The 26726-nt window shown below is 44.7% G+C and overlaps 1 protein-coding gene and 1 long non-coding RNA gene across 3 annotated transcripts; one reads left to right on the plus strand and one right to left on the minus strand.

Annotated features, from left to right (window-relative positions):
- Positions 1-12068: 12068 nt before the first annotated feature.
- LOC116658701 lies at positions 12069-12960 on the minus strand. The gene is made up of 2 exons (XR_004313968.1): positions 12791-12960; positions 12069-12645 (listed from the first exon to the last, which is right to left on the minus strand). It is a non-coding gene; the product is annotated as an uncharacterized LOC116658701 (long non-coding RNA).
- On the plus strand, positions 12949-25892 carry ETV3 (ETS variant transcription factor 3). Of its 2 annotated transcripts, none has more exons than XM_032463978.1 (5): positions 12949-13183; positions 15109-15167; positions 16233-16470; positions 17723-17838; positions 21777-25892. In XM_032463978.1, the coding sequence occupies exons 2-5, from the start codon at positions 15122-15124 to the stop codon at positions 22910-22912; spliced, it is 1536 nt and encodes a 511-aa protein (XP_032319869.1). In that variant the 5' UTR covers positions 12949-13183; positions 15109-15121; the 3' UTR covers positions 22913-25892. The 2 variants fall into 2 exon arrangements, with proteins under 2 accessions (XP_032319869.1, XP_032319870.1); XM_032463979.1 differs by having other exon boundaries at positions 15112-15167.
- Positions 25893-26726: the final 834 nt, after the last annotated feature.

Here is a 26726-nt window from a genome sequence, read left to right on the forward strand (position 1 = left end):
GAACTTCTCCCCACCACATCAGAACGCCTTCTTCTGAACTATGAGCTCTGTGAGAGCCCCTGTCTCTGCGCTCCATTTTCACCTTTGTCAATGATGGTGAAACATGCCTGCAACTTCTCGCCTTCTCAGAGGGCTGGAAGGTAACTCAGAAAAGAAGGCTGAACCTCAGGGGATCAGGGTTCCAGAGAACTGCCAGATAATCATTATTTAAATGTGCTTCCATTCTCAGCAACAAGGGTGAAGGAAACATCACGGTGCAATAGAAAAATCCTTCTGGAAAAGAGCCCAGGAGAGCCAGAATCTAATTCCAGCTCCACTACTGACATGTCAGGTGACGAAAGCAAAGAACTTCTCCATGACTCAGTTTTCCTAATTTTGGGTTCTGAGTGTTGAGGCTGGTGACTATACATCCCAGGCTGTGCATATGGCTGGCCCTCCAAGATCCCTTGGGCAGAGCTTTTATCTGCCCACTTAAATGATTGCAGGAAAACAGCTGGCCTGAAACGAAACTGTCAAGTTCCAGGAACTGTGTTTTATAGTCCTCCTTCCCGTTCTCTCAGCCCAGATCTCTTGCACCCTTTTCGAAACTTCAGGGCAAGGAGAAGGGAGGGCCTCTTCTCCCAAATATTTCCCTAATGTTTTCCATCTAAACATAAAATAATTTGAGTAGTAGAGTTTTGCAGGGGTGAAGTGAGTTTCAGTCAATTGCCTTTCCTGGGTCAATCAAACTTCAGGCCTTTAATCAGTAACAATGATGTGACTGACTATATTCCATATTCCAATAGCAAACTCTAAGAATATTTTGGTGGAGAGATCATGGGGAGCCCCTTATCCCCGAAATTCCTTGTGCCCATTCAAAATATTGCAAATGGGGCCGTGGGTAATATAGCTCAGTGGTACAGCATGTGCTTAGCATGCATGAGGTCCTGGGTTCAATCCCCAGGACCTCCAAGACCTCCATTAAAAAAAAAAAAAATCACCTCATTGGTAACATTGTCATTACATGCAGGTGAGATAAAATGAGATGATAGTACATATAGAAAAACCCTAAAGATGCCACACGAAAACTACTAGAACTGACAAATGAATTCAGCAAGGTAGCAGGAGACAAAATTAACATACAGAAACCTGTCACGTTTCCTTACACTAACAATGAAATATCTGAAAGGGAATGAAAATATATAAAATAGATCAAAAACAAATTTCTTCTGTATAGCACAGGGAACTATATTTAACATCTTGTAGTAGCCTATAATGAAAAAGAATACAAAAATGAATATAGGTCTGTATATATATGACTATAACATTATGCTGTACACCAGAAATTGACACATTATAACTGACTATACTTCAATTTAAAAAAACAAATAAATAAATTTTAAAACAAGAGGGGGAGGGTATAGCTTACCAGTACATGCATACTTGATGTGCACAGGGTCCTGGGTTCAATCCCCAGTACCTCCATTAAGAAAGAAAGAAATAAACCTGATTACCTCCACCCAGAAAAAATTAAAAATAAATTAAAATTAAAATTAAATGAGTACTCATCACATCAAAAAAAGGGAAAGGTAAAAAAATTATATATTGCAAATAAACCTTATTTTGTCCTTATTTGGTTCTGTTATCTTTGCTATATGAAATTCAGCTGTCTAAAACTAGAGCCATTGTACTATCTCTTACAATTTTGTCGGTCAGGAACTCGAACAGGCCTCAGCTGGGTAATTCTTCTGTCCACATGGCATTGGATGGAGTTACCGAATTACCCAGTGGCATTTAGCTGGTGGCTCAGCTCAGCTGGATGGTCCAAGATGACTTTTCTCACATGTGCACTATCTGGCCTGAGGTGCTGGGAAGACTGCATTCAGCTGGGTGCTTTTCCATTTCCGTGTAGTTTCAGGGTCTTTGTACATGCTTTCTCTAGTAGGGGGACTGGACTTCTTAAAAGGTAGCTCGGGGTTCCAAGAGAAAAAGGTAGAAGCTGCAAATCCTCTCAAATGCTAAGCCCAGAACTCTCACGGTGTCAATTCTGCTGCACTCCGTTGGTCAAAGCCATCAGAGGCCAGCCACCGTTCAGGAGAAGGGGAAATAGATCCCATCTCCCCAGGGAGGAGTATCCAAGAATTTGTGACCATCTTTAATCCACCACACAGAGTAACCTGATGGGGACTCAGAAGGAAAGATGTATGGAAGAGGAAGTCAGGGACCTGGGATGAAAAAGCCTACGGGAGAGTTCCTTGATATAAAAGTTGAAGTTTCAGATTTGGCTGAAGTCCCTGAAGAAAGTAGTAAATACCTCAGCCTCCCGGATATCTCTTCTCTCTACACCCCATACCTAGCTTAGCTAGCCTGGTTGGATCCCAGGAGTTTGGATGGTTCGAATTCCAGCCTACAGTCTAGAATCCACTCTACCCAAACACCTAACTCTCTTCTAGGATCCTCTACTCCCCATCTCAGGTCATCTCCTGTCTTCTCCTTTTCTCCTGAGGCATTCAGACCCTGCACCTCTTATCCTAACTATCTCCCAGGACTAGTTTTTCTAACCAGTAATCACCACCTTCCACTTAACCAGCACTTCCTTTGTAACCAAGTCGGCGCTCAGTGCTTCAAATGCATTATTACTCTGATTCCCGGCAACAAGGCATTACTCTCATTTTACAGATAAGGAAGTTGAGACTCAGGGAGGTTATACAACATGCCTGACATCACCACGCTATACCTCTACTCCTCTGACTGTCTACCATTCAAATGACCCATCCATGTCCATATGGGACGTGAGGGCTGGAAGGCCCTCAACACACTAAAATGAGGATCCCATTAGGTAGCAAGGTAGCGGGGGGAGGAAACTCAAGGACCCCAAATCTGTAAAGGAGGGCATGCAAGAAATATTCTGTGTTGAAAAGTCATAGTCAAGGCTTCTGTCTTAATTTTATGTCACGGAATGTGAGTCAGTGGTGAGGACGAATCCGTGCATGATACCATAGGAAACTGGTTACGGGGAGATAAAAGAGAACTAGGCAGGGAAAGGGAAACTGAACAGTGTAAAAGCTCCAGGGTTACACCTCGCTTACTGGAAGTCAGGCTGACAATCCCAGTTCTGTGGAATGCAGCACCAAATCCAGAAGTGAAAAAGGCCTTTAAGCACTCAAAACAGCTAACAGAAAGCTCTTGAACCAAAGCCAGATCCTTAGGGCTCCACACAGAGCCTTACTGAGTTACACAGAACACAGTTTTTAAGAGGCTGACCTCTGGCTTCCCGACCCATGGCCCTGGGAGGACAAGGTGGGTGTGGGTGAAAGGTCTTTTAGAGAGGGAAGTGTTTTGAGAACAAGGAGACAGCAAACTTAAAAGCAAAGGACAATAGGACTCAAAAGTGGACACAGCATTGCGTTGTCTATCACTTCACTTTAGACAAAGGATTATAATGCCCCATTGTCTGGTGCCTGATGGTTTATCAAGCCCTTTCACACACATTAGCTCATTTCAACTGCACAGCAAGCCTATGAAGTAGGCAGAAGGAGAACAAAATACTCAGAGAGGCTTAGTGACTTTCCATGATCACACAGATTAGTAAGTGGTGGCGCTGGGAATAAACCCAGTTCTTACGATGTCTAACACAGGCCCTTTCCTCTCCACCAGGATGTCTCCTTTTTTGTAGTGAGTCATCAAGAAAAGGTTAGTTTACATCCAGTAGACTGTTGAAGAAAAGAGGGAAGCAGGTAACACATTCTTTTAATTTTTTGTTAAAAATGATACAAATAGACAAAGTTTGGCATTTATGATAAAGTTCAGCTTTCTGTCCGCAGCTCCATTAAAGATTCCTGTCACTTACCTTCGATGTGTGACTGCCATGCAGCACAGAGAGGGGCAACATCACCCTGTGTCTCTTTGACTTTCTGGCATCGGTTGCTCTGCTCCGTCTCGATTCTACTGGCTTAGTTGTATTCTCCCCTCTCGCTCCTGAACTTTCATAAAACTCCCAGTTGGGATCCCCACCTCCAGTTATGATCCCTCAAATTTATCCTCCACTCATTCCATTTTCACCAACCCAAGAGGAAGAGAAAGTCACAGCTCTTAGCAGCAGTCAAGGACTCTCCACGATCCAGACTCTGCCAACCTCCACAGCCTCATGTCTTGCCCTTCCCGGATCCACACCTGCATTCCTACAACACCAAAGGCATCTAGCTACTAAGTTTCTCCACACAGCTGGTGGCTTCTTCTCTTTTTATGAAGAGCCCTTTGGCCATTTACTTGATTAATTTCTACACATCTTTAAAGACCCAAGCTTAGTTGTCACCTAGACACCTCTTCTTGGTGTCCCTGCAATACCTTATCTCCTCACTGCAATGCCTCTATCCTTGTACGTATCAATTATGATGCTTGTGGTTTAGGGTAACACAATCTCCACACCTAAAGCAGCTTGACAACAGGGGCTTACTGTCTCTTCACAAGAAGTCCAGAAGCAGATGGTTTCAGAGTTGGCTCAGTGGTAAGTTAGCATCTCTGCAGTTCTCTTGGTCCTTCTGCTCAAGATGGCTACCGCAGCTCCAAACTCATGACAACATCCAAAGTTCTGGTAGTTTCCTAGGGCTGCCACAACAGTACCACAGATGGGGAGCTTAAACAATAGGACTTTATTTTCTCATAGTCCTGGAGGCTAAAGTCCAAGATCAAGGTGTTGGCAGGGCTGGTTTCCTCTGAGGCCTCTCTTCTAGCTTAGATGGTCATCTTCTCCCTATGTCCTCAATGGTCTTCCCGTGTGTGTGTGTGTGTGTGTGTGTGTGTGTGTGTGTTTTCAGATTTCTTCTTCTTTATGAGAACATCAGTCATATTGGGTTAGGGTCCACCCTGATGGCCTCATTTTAATGTAATTACCTCTTTAAAGAGCCTATCTCCAAATACAGCCACATTCTGAGGGACTGGGAGTTAGGACTTCCAACACATGAACTTGAGGGTGGGGGGAGGACACAGTTCCATCCGCCAGAAGGAGATGTAGGCATAGGAGTTCCCTCTGGGAATCTCACTTTGCAGGTGAACAGCCCTTCCCAGTATCCCTCCAGCGGACTTACACTGCAGGATGTGGTAGCAAGTCCTTTTCCTAGCTACAAGGGAGGCAAGGAAAGCATCCTCACTTCTGTAATGGGAAAAGGGCTCTGTCAGCCAGAAAGGAAGGGCTGGGGACCGTGGTGTAGGCTACCGAACTGTCTGTTCCACTGTGCCCCGACCTGGTGTCATGGTTGTCTGCTTACGTGTCTGCCTCTCCCACTAGATTCTCAGCTCCTTGAAGCAGAGACGAGTGTTTCAATCATCTGTGTACCTTTCACGCGTAGCACAGTGCCCGGCTCACAGTAGGTACTCTCCCAATATTTATTAAATAGATAAATTAACAGAATTTAATGAACTGGATGAACCTGTTTGTGTTACGTTTGATTACAACATTAAACTCTGTTCATATGTTTGGCTTGCTTAGTCTGTAGTACACACCTTTAAATAATTGAAGGGAGTATTGCTAATGGAACTGTTATTTCAGTCAGAGGAGACCAAGCTCCATGAGCTTTTGTTTCTCCAAAGCCTGGCGTAGTGCGCGGTGTATAGTAACTGCCGCTTGAATTGTTGTAGAATGAATAACATATGGATGAATCCTTAAAATATTTTTTAAAAATTAAATATATTTAATGCTTTGAAAAAATGTTTTTGTATAAACTTTAAAAGTTATTATGTTTTCTAGAAAAATGTCTTTCCAGAGCTGGGCATCCATTCTGCTCCGCTGTACTTGCCCAGGTGGCATATCACCAAGTATTTGTACAACCTCTTTCTATCCTATTCTGATGAAGAATGGTCCTGGTGAACTTGGCCAGTAGGCCCATAGCGCTTAGACCAGCTTCATCTGGGAAATAAAGATAGACTAACAACTATAAGACCGAGCTGTTGAAAATGGCGTTTGATTTTGGTTCTGGGGAGTTGCAGGGAGCATGTCACAAACCCACACAAAGCACTGCTGGATTCCAGCACGTCACTTTTGCCCCACAAAACCCTGTGAATCTGACCTTCCACGTTCTGTATAATAGGGAAGAACCCAAGCACCCAGTGAGTGAATGGTATTAGTTGTGGGGGTGACTGATTTGGTGGTATTTCCCCAAATTCTGGCCACCAACCCCCCATGTTAGAGAGGCTTTCATGATTTCCAGCTAATTCCTACTTCCCTCTGCAGCAAGGTGAAAGGACTCAGGCAGCTAAGGTGCGAATTACACGGAGTAAATGAGGAGCAAGGGAGGCGAGATCAAAGTTGCCACGAGAAACTGGGCTCCCTGAAGCAGTGTATTCTAGCACCACGAGACCAACGTTGTAGCCGCGAGTTCAGTCCCCTCTCGCCCTATTTCAGACCCAGGGGACCCACATCTCCCTCACGCCGTTCAAGTAATGAGGTTCAATTAAAACGCTGAGGTTCAATTAGTGTTTCAGGGCTTCAGGGGCAGGCTTAGGGCAAAATATTTTCCACAAGGAACTCAAGAGAAACTAACACTGTTCTGGGCCACATTGACATGCAGGGGCAGGAGAGGACTTGGTCTGCAAACAACAGCTACATAATTTGGAAGCAGGACAAGATGGCACTTGTGTGTGTGTTTGTGCTTCTGCTGCGCCTCTTCTCTGTGCCCCAGGTGCTTTCCTAACAGCCGGGAGAAGAAAGCGCCTGCTAGGGTGTTTTCCCTTCCAAGTTTTGACTTATCCTTCTTTTCTTAAAGTATGAGCAGCCCAGAATTTTTGCTGCAAAATCAGGACCTGGTATTATCATGATGGCGATTTTTTTTTTAACTGTGCCAGTAAGCCTGGTCTTCATGCGTTATTGCCAGCACATTAGCCAAGCCCATTACAATAATCTATTGTTAAGAGAAAAAATAATGCTGGTAATACATGTATCGAGAAGTTCTGCCTTCTGAAATGATGCCAAAATATGATGGAGTCCCAGTTCCTTAGGATGTCCGACTACTGTACACGAACTCCCACTCCCCTCTCCTCACTGCCAGCAAAATGACTAGCTTTACTTTGAGGTTCTCTGCTTTCCACAGTGGCTTTAACTCTCGGCCAGAGTCTCATGCGCTAAGCACTCTGCTATTTGAAATCCCATTACCTGCAACTCTGCTGACTGGCATCTCACAGATCAAAGGTACAATAATTGAGGAGACACTTCAATGACTTCTGAACCACTAGGAAAATATTTGATTGTGTTTAGGATAGTTTTAACATTGGCATGTCAGTGTATTCTGCATTTTTTTCATGCTTGCTCCAAGTACAGTCTATCAGTAAATGGTGCAGTAAAACATTCTAATAAATCAAGATGACATAAACAGGCTGAACAACAGACCAAAACCAGCCAAATAAGATTGACAAGAATTAATGTAATTAACATAAAGTCTGGCATTTAGATTTTAAAACTACTTAACAGAAGAGTCCTGGGTTAACACTTCCCAAAAGAAAGCTGTGAGGATTTAGACTGTCTTCTCAGCAGGGTACTGTGGCCTCTGAAGAAGTCAATCTTATCCAAGGTAAACTTAACAAAGGGGGGGGGGGCAGTGCAGGGTGGGTATAGCTCAGTGGTAGAGTGCGTATTTAGTATGCAGAAGGTCCCAGGTTCAATCCGTTGCACCTCCAATTTAAAAAAAAAGTTTAAAAGAACTACACAAGTTATTTTTTTAAAAAGAAAAGGAAAGAAAGGAGAAGGGGAGAGCAACCAAATCAAAGGGGGAGGGGAAGAGTTTTACACTATACTTTGCTCAGATCAGGTCTGTGAAGGACGTGTCTAGTTCCTGAAGCCACATTTGGAGAGAAAAGGGACTAAGGATTTTTTTTTTCCCAGCAACTACTTACAGAAGCGTTAATACCTGTCCTCAAATAGTTGATGGGTTTTCACACAGAAGAAACATTAAATTTAATCTGCCTAGCCCCAGTGCCCAGAACTAGGAGTCATGGGGAGTCATGTCAGTGGAACACATTTCAGCTCCATAAAAGGAAGAATTTTCTATAATTAGGGTGATCTAAACATTGAACTTGGATGAGTCAGGAGGGACAAAAGAAGACTTCTAGGGGATGGTCATTTCTACTCTCTGCCTGTGTGGTAGGTACTTAAGTACTTTGTTTGATTATCATTCTTCAACTGACACACATATATTTTCATATACTCTTTTGTCAATATTATATATTTTAAAGTATATTTTAAAAATGCGGGTTGACTAGGTGTTGGGTAAAGCAATGACCTCATCATTGCGAGGGCTCGAGGAGAGGCTGGTGACATTTAGTGAGAGGATGGGATAGAGGACCTCTGACATTCATCCATCTCTACGATGCTACACCTCCCCAAAACATGTGTGCAATTATTAAAGGAAAGCTATTCTAAACTATTCTTAAGGTGACTGCCTGTTAAGTAACTAGATCTGAGGCCTCACTCCATTTCTCACCGCAGCCATTACTGGTGTTTATTAGACTATGATCCGCGAGTCTCTATGACAGCGATTATCACTTTTATGGGCTGTTTTATAATAAGAATGAGATGGACACAGTCTCTGCCCTCTTAGGATGACAAATGACGTGGACCGTCATAAAGAGAACACAGCGAGAGCCGGATACAAACAGTGAATAAATACAAAAGGCAGCAAAACGCTTTATGTGGTGAACAGGTCAAGGCTTCAGGACTCACAGGAGTGGCGAGCACATCCACAAAGGGTCTTGGAGAACACATCCTAGATAAGTTAAAACCAGGAAATCTAGCCCTCTGCTGCAACTAACATCAGCAGGCTGAGCCTTCAGAAATACATAGATTCCGGCAATCAAACATTTGGTTAGGGGAAGCTTTCTCCTAGGCTACGAGGAAAAAAAAGAAAAAAAGAGCCAAAATAGCTTAAGTGTCCATTTCCTCGTGCTAATCCTGTTCTCCTGTACTGTTCCTTCGTGATCTCTCACTACCCTCTCCTCTGAGCTGATGTGAGATGACGGAACCAAGACCCGAAAAAGGGAAATGAGAGGAAGGGGTATTTGCGGACTGTGATGGACGTGGAATTGGGGAGAGTCCTTGAGTCCTTAGGTCACTGCTAAACAAACAGTCAGGTTCTCTGCTCCTTCTGGCTGAGCCATGACTTTGGGCAGCTACTTCTGCTTTGGACTCACTTAACCTTTAATCTGGGGATCCCCACCCATGTTACTGACATTAACTCTAGCCTCACAACAACCTTGAGCTGATGGGAAAAATAAACCAAAACAAAACCTTATGAGCTACTTGAGCCCAATGTGGTTACAATGCAAATGATATTAAGTCAAAGTTTATTCTCTTATAATAATTTCTCTTCACTTTACTGAAGGGGAAACTGAGTCCCAAAGAGTGGTAATCAGTCAATTTCACATACACCCTTCAGTCTTTGACCTTATCGATATAAATAGTCTAAACGTTGCAGTATTTTTCTTTCTGGAAGTTCTTATCATGGTCATTTTATAAACAGGGAAACTGAGGCACAGGGTGATTGAAATGTATTGCCTCCACATAGCTGCATAAAATAGTGCCTAGGTGAGAAACTCAAGAACCTTAATTCTCAAGGCAAAATTCTGTTTCCATTAGATTGCTATCCATGTTTGGAAGGCAGCTATGCTCACCACTATACCACCAACGCCTCATGATTCCTATCCACGTTTGAAACGTTAAATCCATACAAAGTTTGTGAAATTAGATGATAACTGCTATAAAGTCTGAGTTCTTGATACCAAGAACAGAGTAGGTTCTGGGGTGACAGCAAGAGGAATCAGGATCCTTGACCTTTGTAAAGGGTTTCATAGTTCCTCAGCGCCCCGCAGACACTATTACACTCTGTCCCCATCAAGGACGTCATTAGCACCCCCTACCCCTTACAGATGAGGAGGCCGGAACTCGGAGACACTCAGTGGCTTATCAGAAAATATGGTTCGTTTGCAAAGGGCAGAACTGAGTCTAAAACTCAGGTCTTCTGTATCCAAGTTTAGTGATGACACACTTTGGGAAAAAGAGCCTACCTGATTTTTCCTGGGAGACTGAGGAAGGTGGGAAGAAGCCAGTCTCCACAGCACAGCAGCACATCAGCAGAAAAGGAAATGATCATCATTAGGCATTTCAAACGATGATACAGAGCTGCTCTAGGCGCTGTGGGGATCCACTGACTGCAGCTCTAACCTCTGAGGGCCTGCAATCTAAGACAAACACACTAAGAAGAACAAATATGGATGTGATCTCCAGATGCTATCTACCACAGTAGATCTACGACAGTAATCTACGACAAGGAGAGAGGGGAAAGCATTTATATCACACACGCGGCTAGCTACGTTCAGGATGTGGAGAATATAAGGGAATAAATGAAAATGGGAGCAATAAAGAAGGGCGAGCCAGGGAAGGAAGAAACACACACACACACTAATCCAGGTACCTTTTTTTTTTTTAAGCAGAAAAATTAATTTTAGGAGTTTCTCTCTCTCTCTCTCTCTTTTTAAGTTAATAAGCAATGGAGTAGCTGTGTTGCAACAAAAGCAGACTTGAGAGTATGAGATTTAAAACAGAAACTTATCCCAGGCATATGGAACAATTATAAAGATGGGTGGGAAGAAGGGCAGAATGCAGTCAGCGGAAAAAGAGGGCTTTGAGCAAGTGGAAATTCAAGAGAGATTACCTGTCTTGACTCTTAGACTGTGTCTAAGTGTTTCCACCCCTATGCTTTCAGAGCGCTCATGCTCTCCACATGCAGGAACAAGAAGAATTTCTAAGTTGTGAAGCTGGTCAGCAGCAGATGTCTTAAGAGGGCAGCAGTGCCATGGTGAAGGATATAGTGGGTAGGGACCTTGGATACGCTAGGCAAGAAATCTGTAGCCATCTCAATCTCCCCAGAGTCACAGGAGAGGTTCCCAGGGCAAAACTCATTTATCCAGACCCACAAATTGTTAGGGAATTTCCAGTTTGCTTTATCAAACCCACGTTCACCTGCCGAGTTTCAAGCTAGTGATTAGATTCAATATAAAAACTCTGCTGAGCTCTGCTGGCATATAAACATTTCTCAATATATCAGTGCAGACTCCAGCCAGGTAGAGATATTTGCTTCTCTCTGCTAATTTTGTTTATTCAAGTCATCCCTTGTGACCCTAATTAGTCAGAGAAGCAGCAGCAGAGGACCATGAGGAGACTGGACTGAATAAGAACAGGCAAAGAGTTCCTCTACACTGGTTCTGGCTTCTTGTACAACCCAGGGTCCCTGGAAGTGAAGTGCTGGCTTTAACCATGACAATTGGAGACATGAGCCACAGGTTAGCAATTCCAGACTTTTGGAAGAAGCTGCTCATTCCTGATCACCCTGGTTTCTGAGTTGAAACAATTACTAAGATTTGCATGGGTGGTATGAGAATTTGAGGATTTTTATGATGATTCTTACAATTATTTTTGCCAACATTTGTTCCTCTGCCATATTTATAATGTGCCATTCTGTTCTAATCACCATACATGTATTAACAAATGTAATACAACCACATGAGTAGATACCATAGATATTATGTACATATAGAAGGTTAAGTAACTTAACCGAGGTCACACAGCTAGTAAATGAAGGCACTAGGACCTGACTACAATTTACATCAATTTAGCTAAAACCCAGTATTTTAAAAAGAATGTTCAACCAAACACCTGACACTTACATATAAGGCATTGTTCTAGGTACTATGCAGAAGATACAAAGGATATATAGACAGTTGCTACACTCAAGGAGCTCATGGTATAGTTGCAAATATTGGTAGTCCTCCCCATGGCACTAAAGTTTTGCTCATTTAATTCACAGTAAGATTTTCACACTGGAAAAGACCTTACATCACCAACGCTATGATTCCTTCTTTTTTCAACAGGAGAGTCAACTTTAGGCCCAGAGGGAACTAACTTACTGGTTAATTTACCAACAGCTAGAGAACGGCTAGTAGCAAATCCAAAACTGGAAGCCAGCTTTCTAACAACTAATGGTGATGTTTCACGTTCTTTGTGGCATTCAGGATGTAAAGGTGTTATTACAACAACGGTACAAAACGAAGTTTTACTCCTTTATTGCAAACTGTCGTCCAATTCCCCTTCAATTCCATTTCTCTTCTTCACTTCACTCCCATTGTTTATTCTAATTTACTTAAGCTTTACTGATCCTCACTCCTTTTTTTTCTCCCTCTGGAGTGAAACCAGGGCTGGACACTGCTCAGACATACGGGGCTGGGGATGGAGATAGTTCACCGCTTCAGATTCTTTGCCATTAGCGAACCTTAAAGGAAGAACAAAAAATGCTCTGGACAAGATGTTTGTAATTGCTTGAGCAGGAACAAAAGATAGAAGAAAAAGGAAAGGGAGATGTATTTGAACGACTTAGAGTGAAGACTGGCAAGCTGCTCAGATCTGACGAATGAAGACTAAACGCAGAGGAATGGAGATCAGCACGGAAACGTCACACTTCCCTTACTGGGGGTAAATGCCAAAGCACGGCGCCTCAGAAAAAGCCTCGCGGCTTCCTTCGTAAGTATCTGAAAAGGCCCTTTCTTGGAGGGTAGGGAACTCCGTCAGAGGTCAGCGGGTGTCTCTTCCCATTGTGCGGGCTCTCCTCTCCGGGCGGTCGCAGGGCCCTTTTAAGGAGATACGAGGGGGGCCCGCTGTCAGCGGGCCGGGGGAGGCTTCACGCCGGCGCCGGGTCCCTTCCAGGGGGGTGTGCGAGGTGCGAGGCCCCCTCCCGCGACAGGTGGGGGTCCCCGGGGCAGCGTCTGCGCGCACCGGCCCGGCGCCCCCTCGCGCCGCGTCACCCTCGAGGTCCCTGCCGACCCCCGGCCCCCCGCCGCGCCGCCCGCCGCGAGCGTGCGTAACGTGCCCCCGCAGCATGACGCACGGCGGCGCCCGGGCTGCGCGGCGGCAGGAGCGCGCGGCGGGGGCGGAGTGCGGGCGGAAGTCGGCGTCTGCGGAAAGGAGAAAGGAAAGGGAGACGCGGCTGGGTGCGGCGCGGCGCCGCTGGGAGACCGGCGGCAGGGCGCCGCCTCCTCCCCCGCCCTCTCCGCTGAGGATGGAAGTGACGAAAGCAGCCAAGGAGGTCACTTCCTGCTGGGGTGGATGAGGAGGAGCCGGAGACGCCGCGGAGGAGACCGGACCGAACGCGGACCGTGCCGGGGAGAGGTGAGTCCCGGCCTCGGCGCCCGGGCCCTCCGGGCTGACCCCCTGGCCGCGGCGGGGACAGCGTCCGTGCAGTCTGGGCCGCCCGGCGAGCCACGTACCAACCCGGCCGGGCCTCACCCAGCGCGGGGGGCGGGGGAGTGAGGGGGCCCGGTGGCAGAGGGGCGACCGGGACCCAAGCAGCGTTCGTGCGGAGGCACCTTGGAGCCTCAAGGCCACGGGGCGGGGGAGGCCCGGCCTGGAGGCAGATGGAAGGAGGCTCCGGAGGCTGCGGGAGCCGGGGCCGGGAGCTGCAGCGGGATTCACGGCTCTAGACTGCAAGCCTCACTTTTTGGGGAGTGGTCGCGGTCCGAGGGAGAGCCAGGGGCCTGCTGGGTTTTGCAGAGTTAAGATGAGTGGCCCTGCTTGGACGGAGTGAATTTGTGAAAGGCATGGAGAGGCGCCTCCAGGCTGCCGGGAGGGAGGCCTTTATGGGTGAAATCGAGGAGTTGAGGTGTCAGAGTTTCCTGGGCAAGTCATTGTTGCAGCGGTGTTTGGACTCCCGAGTCGTGGAGGTTGAAGGGCATTCCCGTGGCAGGATAAAGACGTAGCGATCCGACAGAGCAATCTGAGAGCTAGCGTTCTGGGCAGCTTCCTGGAGCCGTGGGGAAATTACTGTTTTTCCTCCCTCATTGTCAAGTAGATGGAAGCAGCCGGGAGAGGAAACTCCTGCTTCAGCTCTGGGGCCTTGTTATTGTGTATCTTATGCATGTAACTGTGTCTGTGTTTATATTTGTTTTCTCTTTCCTTTGGGGTGTTATCTCATCCTCATTCCCTGGTAGCTTCATAGACCAAAACTTGCTGGTCATCTTGATGTGTATAGTGAGAAAAAAAATTCAAAGGATCTAGAGGAATCCTAGGTTAGATGAAATTTCAAGATTAGGAATTTGTACCCACCCCACCCTGGGGTCACTAAGGCACCTACATTCCCACCAGACTCCTCCTGATGTTGGCACTTAGGGCCTGTCATTCACCCTGGGGACTTGCCTGGGTGAGGGTAGATCTGCCTTCTCCTGCCTGCATCTCTCTTTGGCAATTTTACCCTTCCCTCTTTTTTGCTAAAGGGTTCGCTGATACAAGGCTGCTTGCTGCTAGGAACAGGAAATTTATTGAGGAACTGTAAACTGTATGGAATGAATTCAGATCATAGCAAGACTCCCTCCACTTGTTGAACAGAAAGTTCTCAGAAATGCCCACTTTTTCCCCTTCCTATTGAACAGAGAAAATGTTTAAAAAAAAAAAAAAAGTGGGGTGTCTGTGTTTCTCGTATAGGGTAACTGTACATATAGTGTGTTTACTTCCTGTATCCCAGGGTGTTTTTCAGGGAGGAAGGGGCAGTTTCTGAGTGGCAGGAGTTTTCCTTTTCCCATCTCTTATAATTCAGGAAAGTAAATCAAAATCAGATGTTTGTTCTTGAGTGGCAATCAGATGGGTTTGGGTTTTTTTTTTTCTCTCTCTCTTCTTTAAACTGGTACATCTGGATGAACTCAGGCTTGTGTATCTTGGCATCTGGGCCTGTCTAGTAATACAAGACAAACTGTTTGACGTGTTTTGGCTGCCTTTTTGGACCCATTTTACCTTACCCTTCTCTTTTACACTTGAAGGGCTGGTCAGGAGGAAGAAAGCAAGTATTAAAGACAGTGTTTACAATTTGTGGTTTAAAGTCAGGTGAGAGATAATTATGGCCTTTGAAGCTGATGACCTGAGGACCATCATTTGATGACTTGGGGATGAGCAGGTTGGAGGTGACATGTTTGAAAGAAAAGAGGGTTACATAAGGAGGGAAAGACAGAGAAAAGGAAGTTTGGGAAAAGGCTGTGCCAGAAAACCTTGGGAGGATAATGAATAAATAGCACCTTAAAGTAATTGATGTGGCTTGTATCTCTCAGCAGGAGGGTGAAAATGAAAGCAGGCTGTAGCATCGTGGAAAAGCCAGAAGGAGGTGGAGGTGAGCAGAAGTTAATCATCTCTAATGTACCTGGAATGTTCCTCATTGGTTCCTTTCTTTCCACTTGGGCTCTGTTCACAAATGGCACACTGTGACTGACAGCCTCTTGACTGGGTGGATACTGCTAGGACAGTTGTAGGTTTGTTTTCTGTCGAATGTATATTAACCTGTCTGGTCACCACATCCTTATCCCAACTTTAGTGTCTCTTTCCTGTTAGAGACACAATTCCAACCTTGGGGGTAATGTTACTGAGTCCAACAACAGACCAGTAAAATGAGGGACGATTTGTTGGGGCAAGGAATAGTGGCTTTATTCGGAAAGCCAGCAGACCAAGAAGATGACGGACTGGTGTCCCAAAGAACCATCTTCCCTGAGTTAGAATTCAGGCTTCTTTTATACTAAAAGGGAAGGGAGTATAGTCAAACATTTCCTGGTTCCTCTCAGCCTCCTAAAGGGATGTGTTCATTTCTTCCTTCCTGCAGTCATTCCTAGGTAGGCCTGGTCAGGATGTTTCCTATGAGCTAAACAAAGGTATTTTAGCTTAACACTCATTACCTGAGAGATGGGATTCCCAGCAATGGGTCATTATATCTAGTTTAAGCTTATAGGCAATATCCCTTAGTGATTAACTTGTATCAAAAGCAATAGAATACAAAGGTTTAAGTAAAAGAAACAGATCCAATATGGAGTTAGATTTGTTCTTCCCTGTTACAGTAAGGTTGTATTTTCTTAAAACATTATCTTGCCTGTTTGTTCCCTTAGGAAATGTCATGTCCTCATAGAAAGTGGGTGTGAGATTTAGTACAGTCTGAAAGGGTGAGCAATTAGGACACCTGGGTGCTGCTACCCAGCTCTTATCAGATTTAATGATTGCTACAAGGAAAGGTAACTTCTCTCTGCTTTCCTCTCCCTTGTTGTGGTTAGCCCCTGCTGACCAAAAGGGTGTTTGTGGCATGTTTGCACAGTGCTCTAGAGATTTTGAGCACTGGAATGTGAAGTTGGGGATACTGGTATTTATGTACCTAGCTCCTGACTACCTTGATCTTACCCTTTTCATATTAAAGGGTATCAGTTTCCTGACTGGGCCTATAAAACAGAGTCGTCCCCGGGCTCCCGGCAGATCCAGCTGTGGCACTTCATCCTGGAGCTGCTGCAGAAGGAGGAGTTCCGCCATGTCATCGCCTGGCAGCAGGGAGAGTACGGGGAATTTGTCATCAAGGATCCAGATGAGGTGGCCCGCCTCTGGGGCCGCAGGAAGTGCAAACCACAGATGAATTACGACAAGCTGAGCCGGGCCCTCAGGTGAGGGAAAGAATCCTCAAATCCTTTGTGTTAACAGATTGGAAGGAGACTAAGTAGTTTGGTGAATGTCAGATAAAAAGGTATTGGATGGTAAGAGACTGTACTAGTGAATAATGTGTAGCTTTAAAGTGGGAGTAAAAGAGCTGTTGAATCCGAGTAGCATGGACACAGGAGGAGAAAAGGCGTATCTTTGGTTCTGTGTAGGAGGGAACTCCAGCGTGGCCAGCACTGGGTCCTGACAGACAGCTGATCCTGCTCCCTAGTGGGTGAGAATGTATGGTGAAACATGGATTGGAGCTCATTTATAATCCAGAAGATTAGTTTAGGCTTCCTTGTTGGAAGTCTATTGGAGTTTCTCTTCTTTAGCCTCTCCTGGAAGAAGCTAGAGAAAGAGTGAGGCGGGCCCACAGCAGGAGCTCGCGCTGGCCGGCACTGCCCCAGCTGCTGAGGGAGCGCGCCAGCGAGCTCCGCCAGCTGGCCGTCCGCGGGTGGGTCTGGCGCGTCTGCAGATTGACCACTGTAACTCTTCTCGGGTTCTCTTTTCTCCTGGTCCATCGTTATATTTCATAAGCCTTCAGTCCTTCCGGGCCTGGAGGCAGTGTATAACCTGTGCCACTGAGTAGAGTCAAGGCTCAGGGTTCTAGGTACATTGAAGTTCCCCTGCCTTTCTTCATCCTTAATGACCCTGAATGTAAAATCTGTACAGCAGTGTTGCTGGAGCCTCTCACATCCTTTTGAAAGTGATGTAGGCCAAGCTGACAAGCTGTTTTCCAGATCAAGGTATACCATTGTTTGACCTGCCTCCATGGAACAGTTCTTCATTCCTTTGTCTATGCCTTGAGCGTAGGCCTCCAGACTAACCACATCAGGTCTCCCAAGAGGTTTGTCTGCCCCTTCTAGGGCAAGGCAGAAACAGAAACTCAGCAGTGACATACAGCGGAACAGGAAGGAAATGGACTAAAGAATTGAAACCACAGAGAGAGGGAGAAGAAAGGTGGCTGGGGCTAGGATAGGTGTTCAGGATCTTAAAGCAAGATTGTCTTTGTAAAGGTCTATAGAAGGACTAGAATTTAGTTGAAAATTGAATGGGAAGTAAGCTCTAAGGGCTCCCAGCTCTAACCTGAGAGCAAGGCTGCAAAAGAATGACAGTGAGGGTTGCATGTAATACTGAGGGCAAAAATTACTGATCATGGTGTTTACAAAAATTGTCAGTAGCTAGAAGATAAATTGACCTGCATTCCTGTTTTTACAGATATTATTACAACAAGAGGATCCTTCACAAAACAAAAGGGAAAAGGTTCACTTACAAATTTAACTTCAGCAAGCTGGTGATGCCCAACTACCCCTTCATCAACATTCGGTCCAGTGGTAAGATGCAAACACTCATGGTGGGGAATGAATTTGGGGTTGAAAAAGAATTTTAAAAACCCAAGTCTAAGACCTGTCGTGTTTAAGGGGTATTGAGAATCACCAAAGTATGTGACCCCCCTGGATTCCCTCTGCATTCTTGCTCAGGTTTCCTCATTCATCTCGTACAGGAAGTGATAGACTCTGCAGCATCAAGATAGATTTGGTTTGTTTATTTGGTTCCCTTTTCTGCATGTTATTTGTCATCTCCTGGATATTATTATACTGTTGTCTTTGGGAATGGTGTTCCATAGGTTTATGTTGATCCTTAAGTTCAGGACTCAAAGAGTTTTAACACCCTTCCCAGTGGCTCTTTCATAGACAAGAACCAGTTTCTACAAACACTTCCGATTTTCTATGAAACAGCCAAGCTCACCCTTATCAAGTGAATATCATCAAAACCACAGCATCCTTGATCACAGAAAAGGGGCGGTTCATATGTTTGCAGTGGAAAGCAGTGCCTTTGATCTGCACCAACAGCTACTCAGAGAACAGGACCCTGGGATCACTTGACCTTCTCTCCTCTCCAGTGCAGCAAGGCTTCCCCTCTAGGCTCTCCACAGGACAGCTTTCCATCACAGCTCCTCGCAGAGGTTTTAGGTCTGTCTCTCTGGGATTGCAGAAGGCTGTCTCTGATAAGAGCATTTGTTTGTGTTAAGATGCAAATCAGACTCCTGCCCAAGAAAACAGATTGTATTTAACTAGTTTCTGCCCAGTCCATGACTGCTCTGTCTTTGTGGCATTGTATGTTAAGGCAAAGAAATCTGATTGTGATCCTACAGTATTACAAGTTCTCAGAGAAAAGTTAGAAGAAACTGAAGAATTAGAGCAGGGGTGTGGCTGAGAGAATATAGTGCTGAGATCCACTGCAGATATGTAATTACTACACACAACAAGTTAGGGCAGTTTTAGCTTGATGCTGCTATCATTACAGTTCCATCTCTCCTGTAACCACTCCCTCCTGTCCCTGGGGCATGCATTTAAAAAAAAAAAAGTGGTATTGGAATGCATCTCTCTAATTACAACCTGTTTTCTTTCCTTGTGCCTGAGGGAGAGGCATTAGGAAATCAAACCTGTTCTAGCCTCTGGAATCTTGTTTCCTCTATTTTTCACTCTTGTCCCCTCCCTATGTACGTACCTAGAGGAATTTGGACTCCAGCTGGGTATACCTCAGTATGTTGGTCTTGTTCTTCTGTCTTGGATCCATATTTTTCGGTCAAAAACCCACAAGTCCAGCCACTTGGACAACCTGGAATGGGGCATCCTCAGCCCTTGGGAGTAGTGTGCTTTTCCAGGGCAAGGAAATCTGGACCCTTACTGTCTGAAGACTCTGGCCTGGAAAACCCACAGTGGTAGTCTAGCACCATCTTTCTGCCTAAAGGCAGTTGAACCAACCTTGATCCTTAACAGGATCAACGTTGTTGCTCAGCATGGATCCTAATCAAAAAATCATGGAGAAAGCAAAACATTTCTTTTAGGCACACTGCTTGGTTTTTACGTCCTGGACACAGATAACCCCAAAGAACTAGAGTCATTTGTTCATAGAGAACTTTTACCCAGATAGACCAGATGTCGTTTCAGGTTAACTTCTGTGATGACAAAGGACTATAACATTTATTGAACATCTGCTTAATGGAGGTACTTTTGTCTAGAGTTTTTGTGAATTATCTCTTGCAGCTCTCCCAGCCCAGTAAAGTATACGTCTCAATATCCATGTTTTACAAATGATAAAATTAAGGATGGCTGCAAAGTCAAAAATTGATCACTGAGCTTTGAATGGTTATTTGTTGAACACTTTCTTAGGAAACAATTCCTGAGAGATTGAGCTGTTGAAATCTTGCTCTTTTTTTTTGATAGATCATACATTTTTCCCCTGGATTGGGATTCATTCATTTGTTCAACAGATAATGTGTTAAGCCCTAAAGACAGGGAAAAAAAAAAGATTATGGAGGGGGTCTTTCCTCCAAGGAACTTAAAATTTAGCAGGAGAGATAAGATACACAAGATTTAATACAATTCAGAATACAATGTGCAACGTGATAAGTGTTCCTAAGAAGAAGAGCTGTGTGGATTTAGATCCTGGAGGCCAGAGAGATCATGTCTAGATAGTGGGTTGATACAGTTGGGCTATTTTAAACTGTGTGTTTTTAAAAATAGAAGCAATATGTGCTGATTGTAATGTATCCAAATAATCCAGAAGTTTACAAAGTAAAAACTAAAGTGCATGTTCTCTGTTCTCTTTTCCCCACAGTCCTGTTCACTGTTAACAGTTTAGGGTAGAGTACTTAACATTTGGATTGTTTTGAAAGTACTTCTACATCCAGTGTCTCATTTTTATCATTAAAGGGCATCCTATGAGATACATTTTTTAACATATTTTTTAATACTGTACTTACATTAAGTAACATTGGAAAGATACGGAAGACACTAGTGATGAAGATGCTTACCTGTCAGGGTGTGGGGGCAGGGCAAACCAGTTCAGGGACGGACTTGAGACCTCTCACTTCTTGCCTCCCCGTCACTCTTTTTTTTAATATTTGTCTTTATTTTAGAAAACTGCAGAAAAATTGGGGAAAAAATAACAGTGAATCATATATCCTTTGTCTAGATTGACTAATCAGTAACATTTGCTTTATCTCTATTTATATATACTCTTAAATCTTTTGAGATTAAGTTGCAGATATCATGACACTTCACCCCTGTGTACTTCAGTATGTACCTCCCAGGTACACGGACATTATCCGTCTTTAATTGCAATAATATTACCCAGGAAGTTTAACATTGCTCTAATGCTGTTATCTAACATATGGTTCATATTTAAATGGTATCTGCCTTTTAAAGTTTTGATTTTTAAGCCATGAGTATTATCTAATTAAAAATTACTTGTGCAAATACTTACATACAATTTGCTCTATACTGGTACTAGTCTAAGGACTTGACAAATATTAACTGTTGTAGTTTTCATAACATAAGGATTAGTCCTGCTGTTATCCATGTTTCAGGTAAGGAAACTGAGGCACAGAAAGGTAAGTGAATTATCCAGAGTAACACAGCTGTTAAGTGGCAGGGCCAAAGTTTGACCTAGACAAGGGCCTTATTTCCATTTGCCAAAGGAGTTCAAAAACCAATTGGTTGCTTGCACCAAGCTGCAGGGTAGAAGGTGCTAGAACTAAGATTTAAACCCAAAATCTCCAGCACTAAAGATTTCATAGTGGCTCTACGAAGATGGTCTTCATTCAAAGCAGTGTTATTCATACTTTTTTAAGGAGCAAACTTAGTATTTTGTAACCTTGTTTTTATTAAAGTATGATCTTATTCATGTCCACATGTAGGCACAGGATTTGGGGTCTTAATGCACTGTTTACATACACATCATTTCCAGTTTTGTTTGTTGGTTGGTTTGTTTCTTTGCATACTTTATAGATCAGACCAAAGTTGTGAAAATAAGAAAAGACTGCGAAGCTGAGAATTAAAGCAGGTGATGTATACACAGTAGTTAGAGTTGCAGAGGAGAAGGCTCTTCTACCATTTATTCATTCAACTAATAGTTATTGAGCACCTGCTAATTATTAAGCCCTGAACTACTCGAAATCTACTTACAAATGATAGGAAGTCCCCGCCTTAGCAGGATTTATGTTTTAGAGTACAGATAAACAAGAAAATGATATTTTACACAGTAATGAGTACTGTGAAGACAAAGGGAGTAAGAGGCTGGAGAAAGGTGGCAACTAAATTGAGCAGAGGAAGTTGAGGAGACGGGCAGCTGAGGGATCCAGCCCAGCTGGAATGTTTGTTTCCTGTTGCTCGTCCACATCTTGTACTTACGTAGCATAAGTAAGACTGCTGGTAATGAATGACCAGACCTCTAAAGTGGCCTTTTGTCTCTTCCACCGTCACAGGTGTGGTTCCCCAGAGTGCGCCACCAGTGCCAACAGCTTCTTCCCGGTTCCATTTCCCACCTCTGGACACCCATTCTCCAACGAGTGATGTGCAGCCAGGGCGGTTCTCTGCCAGCTCGCTGGCTGCCTCTGGCCAGGAGTCAAGCAATGGCACTGATAGAAAGGTGGAGCTTTCCGAGCTGGAGGATGGCTCAGCCGCTGACTGGCGCCGGGGCGTGGATCTCATGTCCTCCCGGAATGCCGTCGGTGGAGGGATTGGCCATCAGAAACGCAAGCCTGACATCATGCTTCCTCTGTTCACTAGGCCAGGGATGTACCCTGACCCCCATAGTCCCTTCACCGTCTCTCCACTCCCTGGCCGTGGAGGCGTCCTTAATGTCCCCATTTCACCAGCCCTCTCCCTGACTCCCACCATCTTCTCCTACAGCCCATCGCCAGGCCTGAGCCCCTTCACCAGCAGCAGCTGCTTCTCCTTCAACCCTGAGGAAATGAAACACTACCTTCATTCTCAAGCCTGTTCTGTGTTCAACTACCATCTGAGTCCGCGGACATTTCCTCGCTACCCAGGGCTCATGGGTCCGCCACTGCAGTGCCAAATGCATCCTGAGGAGTCCACCCAGTTTTCCATCAAGCTGCAGCCCCCGCCCGTTGGGCGGAAGAACCGGGAGAGGGTAGAGAGCAGCGAGGAAGCAGCACCGGTCACTGCTCCCACTTTGGCTCCTGTGCCCCCGAGGATTAAGGTGGAGCCAGCCTCTGAAAAGGATCCTGAGCGTCTCAGGCAGGCAGCACGCGAGGAGGAGGGGCGCTCTCAGGAGGAGGGTGCTGTGCCAGGCAGGACCACAGAAGAGGAAAAAGGCACCGTCTTTGCCCGCCCGGCAGTGCCACCTGTCTGGCCCTCTGTACCTGTTAGCACCCCAGGTGAAGAACCCCTAGACGTGACTGAAGACAGTGAGGACAGGCCTGGCAAGGAGCCCAGTGCACCTGAGAAAAAAGAAGATGCCCTGATGCCCCCCAAGCTCCGGTTGAAGCGGCGCTGGAATGATGACCCAGAAGCCCGGGAGCTGAGTAAGAATGGCAAGTTCCTCTGGAGTGGGTCAGGACCCCGGGGCTTGGCAGCGGCCGCTGCCGACGCTTAGAACTGGAAGTGAATCGGGAGCTGTTTATACTATAATCAAACACACACGTGTATTTATGTAGCAAGATTTCAGGGTGGGGGGTGGGGAGGGAATTAGACTGGTTTGATCATTCTAGGGGCATAGACTTGTATTTTTATGTTTTGGGGATAGGATGGGATGTCTTCTGTTGTAAATTAGGTGGGATGTGAACACTTTTTTTTCCTGGTGAGTAGGACACGGAAAGGGTATTGAACTGACAGGAGAAAGCGCCTCTGTTCCCTGTTGAGGCTCACACTTTCTGACAAACTCCCAGAGGGCCAAGATGCTGTTTGGTCCCGTGATAGTTCAGGTTCCAGACGTCTTTCTTTCCTATTGTATTTATGTATGGAAAGCCATTAATGAATTTATTTTGCTCTGCAAGATACACATAAAAGGGGAGGGGGCGTGGTGGGTAGGTTGAGCAGTGAGAGACTATTAAGTATTTTGCCTGAAATGTTCCTTTATAATTATTTCAGGGGAGGAATAAGATAAATCTCAGTCTTACTGGGGCAGGGGGATGTTCAGATGTTGCTCTTTTTTTTCCTTTGTCGTTGTTTGGTTTTTGTTTTGTTTTGTTTTGTTTTTCCTTTTTATAAAATGTTTTCAGGAAACATGAAATGTACTGCCAGCTAGAGTGGGGCTGGGAGAGCGCAGGCGCCGGCCTGCAGCGGCGTGGTTGGGACAGGAAGCCCTGCTGTGAATTTCTCGGACTTTTCACCTATTACGAAGCCATGAGGAGTTGTAAACTCTTGTTCAGGGAAGAAAGAAGAGGGCAGGAGGAAGTAGCCCAATGCCTTTAAAGACAAAACACAGAAATGATCTTCACTTTTCCTTTTCCATCGTGGGTTTGGGGAGCCAAACCAAAGTGTGACTGTGAGCGAGTTCACTGAGAGACGTGACAGAGTTGAAGATGTCTTTCCGTTGAGTCTGGTTCTCTTACCGTTTTCTTAAGTCAAGCCTTAACAATGAACATACTTCAGCGTGATACGGGTCTGTCAACCACACCTGTAAAAGGGCACGGACAACTTTTCAGATAATCCAGGAATGTCGGAAAATGGTTAAATTTTAAGCTAGTATTGAATCATCCCCTCTTGATGTTACTGGGGTGGGTAGTAAAAAAAAAAAAAAGGCAGGATTGTTGGGAGTTAAGGGCAAATGATACCTGGAAATGCAGAAGGTAGCTGGGGGTACAAGTGGATGTTTATTGAGACTGAAGGAAGAGATGGACAGGAGACAGCCAGACAGATGCCAAGAGGCCTGGCAGGAGTGAAAGTGCGTGTCTGTCCTGCTGTGGTGGTGCCATTCTTGCCGTGTCCCTTCCCCTAGATTGTTCTGGTTCTTCGTGATCAATTGACCGTCCTACATGAGACTCCAGGAATTGTTTCTTCATGGGAAATTCTCTTCCATCAACTTCAAAGGAATGGGGAAATAGGATCTTATATGACTCTAAAGGGGCCTGGACTGGGAACAGAGAGAAAGAAGCCACAGCCAACTGTGTGTGTGTACACGGAAGTACACAGTGTACAGAAGTACCGAGCTGTGGCTCAGACCTGCAGGGCAGCAGGGAGAGGTAACTCCATGTCTGATAATGGCAAGGAGTGGGCACAAGGATGCTGTCTAAGAACTGGAGAAATCCCTGACTCCATCTTAGCCTAAGTGAACTCCATATGCTATAAGCATTTGAGAGTTGTCTTTTAATGGTGGGGGTGGGAGTCCTTTATAAACTGGAGTGCATGCATGAGAGAGGGGCTCAGGAAAGGTTAGAGTAGGTGAGTGAGTTATTGGATGGCTTAAGATGACTTGAGTCCATCCTGCTATTTTTTGGCAACTGTCCTCCCCCTTGTTTGATTTAAATTCCATGAGTGACTTGTCTTTTCCTGGGAAGGGGATTGGGAGAGTGGTCCCTAACAACTCAGGCTTTGGTCAGACTGCCTTTGGTTGGCTGTGTTTTTGTCGGTTTCTTTCTCTGTACCTCGACTTACCTCGAATCAGAAAGCAAACCCGGGCATGTGGAAGAGGTATCTCTGCTTGGCATTGCCCAATCTAACCAGGGAGGCTGGCTGCCCACCCTTTCTGTCCACTGGAGGAGAGGGCCGGCAGGGGTCAGTATGAACTCAGGAATAGAAACATGAGGCCTTTTAAAATAAGAGGGAGAAAAATCTGTGATGCATACCTGTAACCCCTAGAACCCAAGTGCCAGAATTAATTCCTAGATGCTGCTTCTGTGTGAACAAAGTCACTGCTTTTACACTTGAAAAGACACACTCAGAAAATGTTCAACTCCATGAAAAATGTTTTTGGCTTTAAGAAATCATTTGGTGTTTAACTGTTTCCTTTGATTGCCATTCCATCAGTAAATTGTTGACTGATTTGCACTGCACACTGGGGCTGGGGTTGGGGGGAGAGGCCCATACAGAGCCAATCTTGGGGCTGCCCAGGAAATGGACCAGGGAATGTGAAGGTCATTGGTATTTCCTGGGGTAAATGTGCGGGAGGTAGTTCTCCCCCCAGCCCACTCTGGGCAGCACCTGTCACCAGCCTGGCACAAAGCCAGGCCTTTCTCTTCTGTGAGCATCTCATCACTGTCCAACAGCAGTTGGACAATGGTGGACAACACCAGACCTAGTTTCCCTCTCCATGTTTTCCAGCTTTTGCTGTGCCAAATGTTTAGAAGTTTGCAAATACAGATCTTAAAATTTTATTAATCAAGAGCTTGTTCGTGAACTTGTTTGCTTTTTTGACAATAAAGGAGAAAATAGTAGAGCTCTCTTAAAGGGCATCCAGTCTTGCTGAGTTTTTTTTTTTTTGTTTGGTGGTTTATTTTTAAGAAAGACTAGGAGTGAAATATAAACAATTCACTAAGTCCCTTCAAATCCGTTTTCAAGCTGCACTGCATTAAACCCAGCTCACTAATAACACAGGGAATTACTGCACCCTAGTCCTCCATGGGCCAAGAAACTTTCAGAAGCATTAAAAGAAAAAAAAAATTAAGTATATCACTTCTCACCAAGCGGGTAGTCAGTCGGCTGTTTGTCCCTTGTTTTTATTTATTCCATAATTATGTTTGTGTTCGTTGCTTTGTAAACAGTAATGGAACATACTTTTTAATTTTGTTTAAAAGAAAAAGAACTGATCCAATCTTTCAAGAACTGTCCCATTTTTTTGTTTCTTTTGGGGGAAAAAAGTTATCAGTTAATTTGTTTTGAAATATTTAGGCATCTTTGAGTTATAAAATTGTGATGCAGGGATTTGTGAGAATTCACATGTGAAAGGTGACTTTCTCTAGTTACCCGCTTAAGCAGAATAAAGTGTGTATATGTACATAAAATGTAAGTAATCTTAACTCCATTGTGCAGTGCCTTTTAGATGTCCCGCTTTCTATAAAGTCTTGAAATTTTTGCATATATATTATATATATGATGTAATGTTATAGAAATATATGTATAATATACATATTTTTTCCAGGGGTAACTGATAGCTCTGTATTTTGTTATGGAAGTTGAAAGAAAAAAAGTATTTTACCTCAAATTAAAGTTAAATAAAAAAAAATACTTTTAAGTAATGTTTGCAGAACGTTGGTTTTGTTATACACTAAGTACCAGAGAATTTGGTTGTGCCAGAGAATTTGCTTCATCCACGCTGGCTCACCACTCCCACGCTTTTTATTCCTGTTGCACAGGGACCAACATGGTGAGGGCAGGTCCCTTAACAGTTTTGGAGATTGTCAATTTCGTCGCTAGTTAAAGGACAGCTGAAGCCAGGGACACAAGCTGGGAAATCTCTACCTCAAGACTGA

This window comes from Camelus ferus, chromosome 21, assembly GCF_009834535.1.
Source record: "Camelus ferus isolate YT-003-E chromosome 21, BCGSAC_Cfer_1.0, whole genome shotgun sequence".
Taxonomy (NCBI): Eukaryota; Metazoa; Chordata; class Mammalia; order Artiodactyla; family Camelidae; genus Camelus; species Camelus ferus.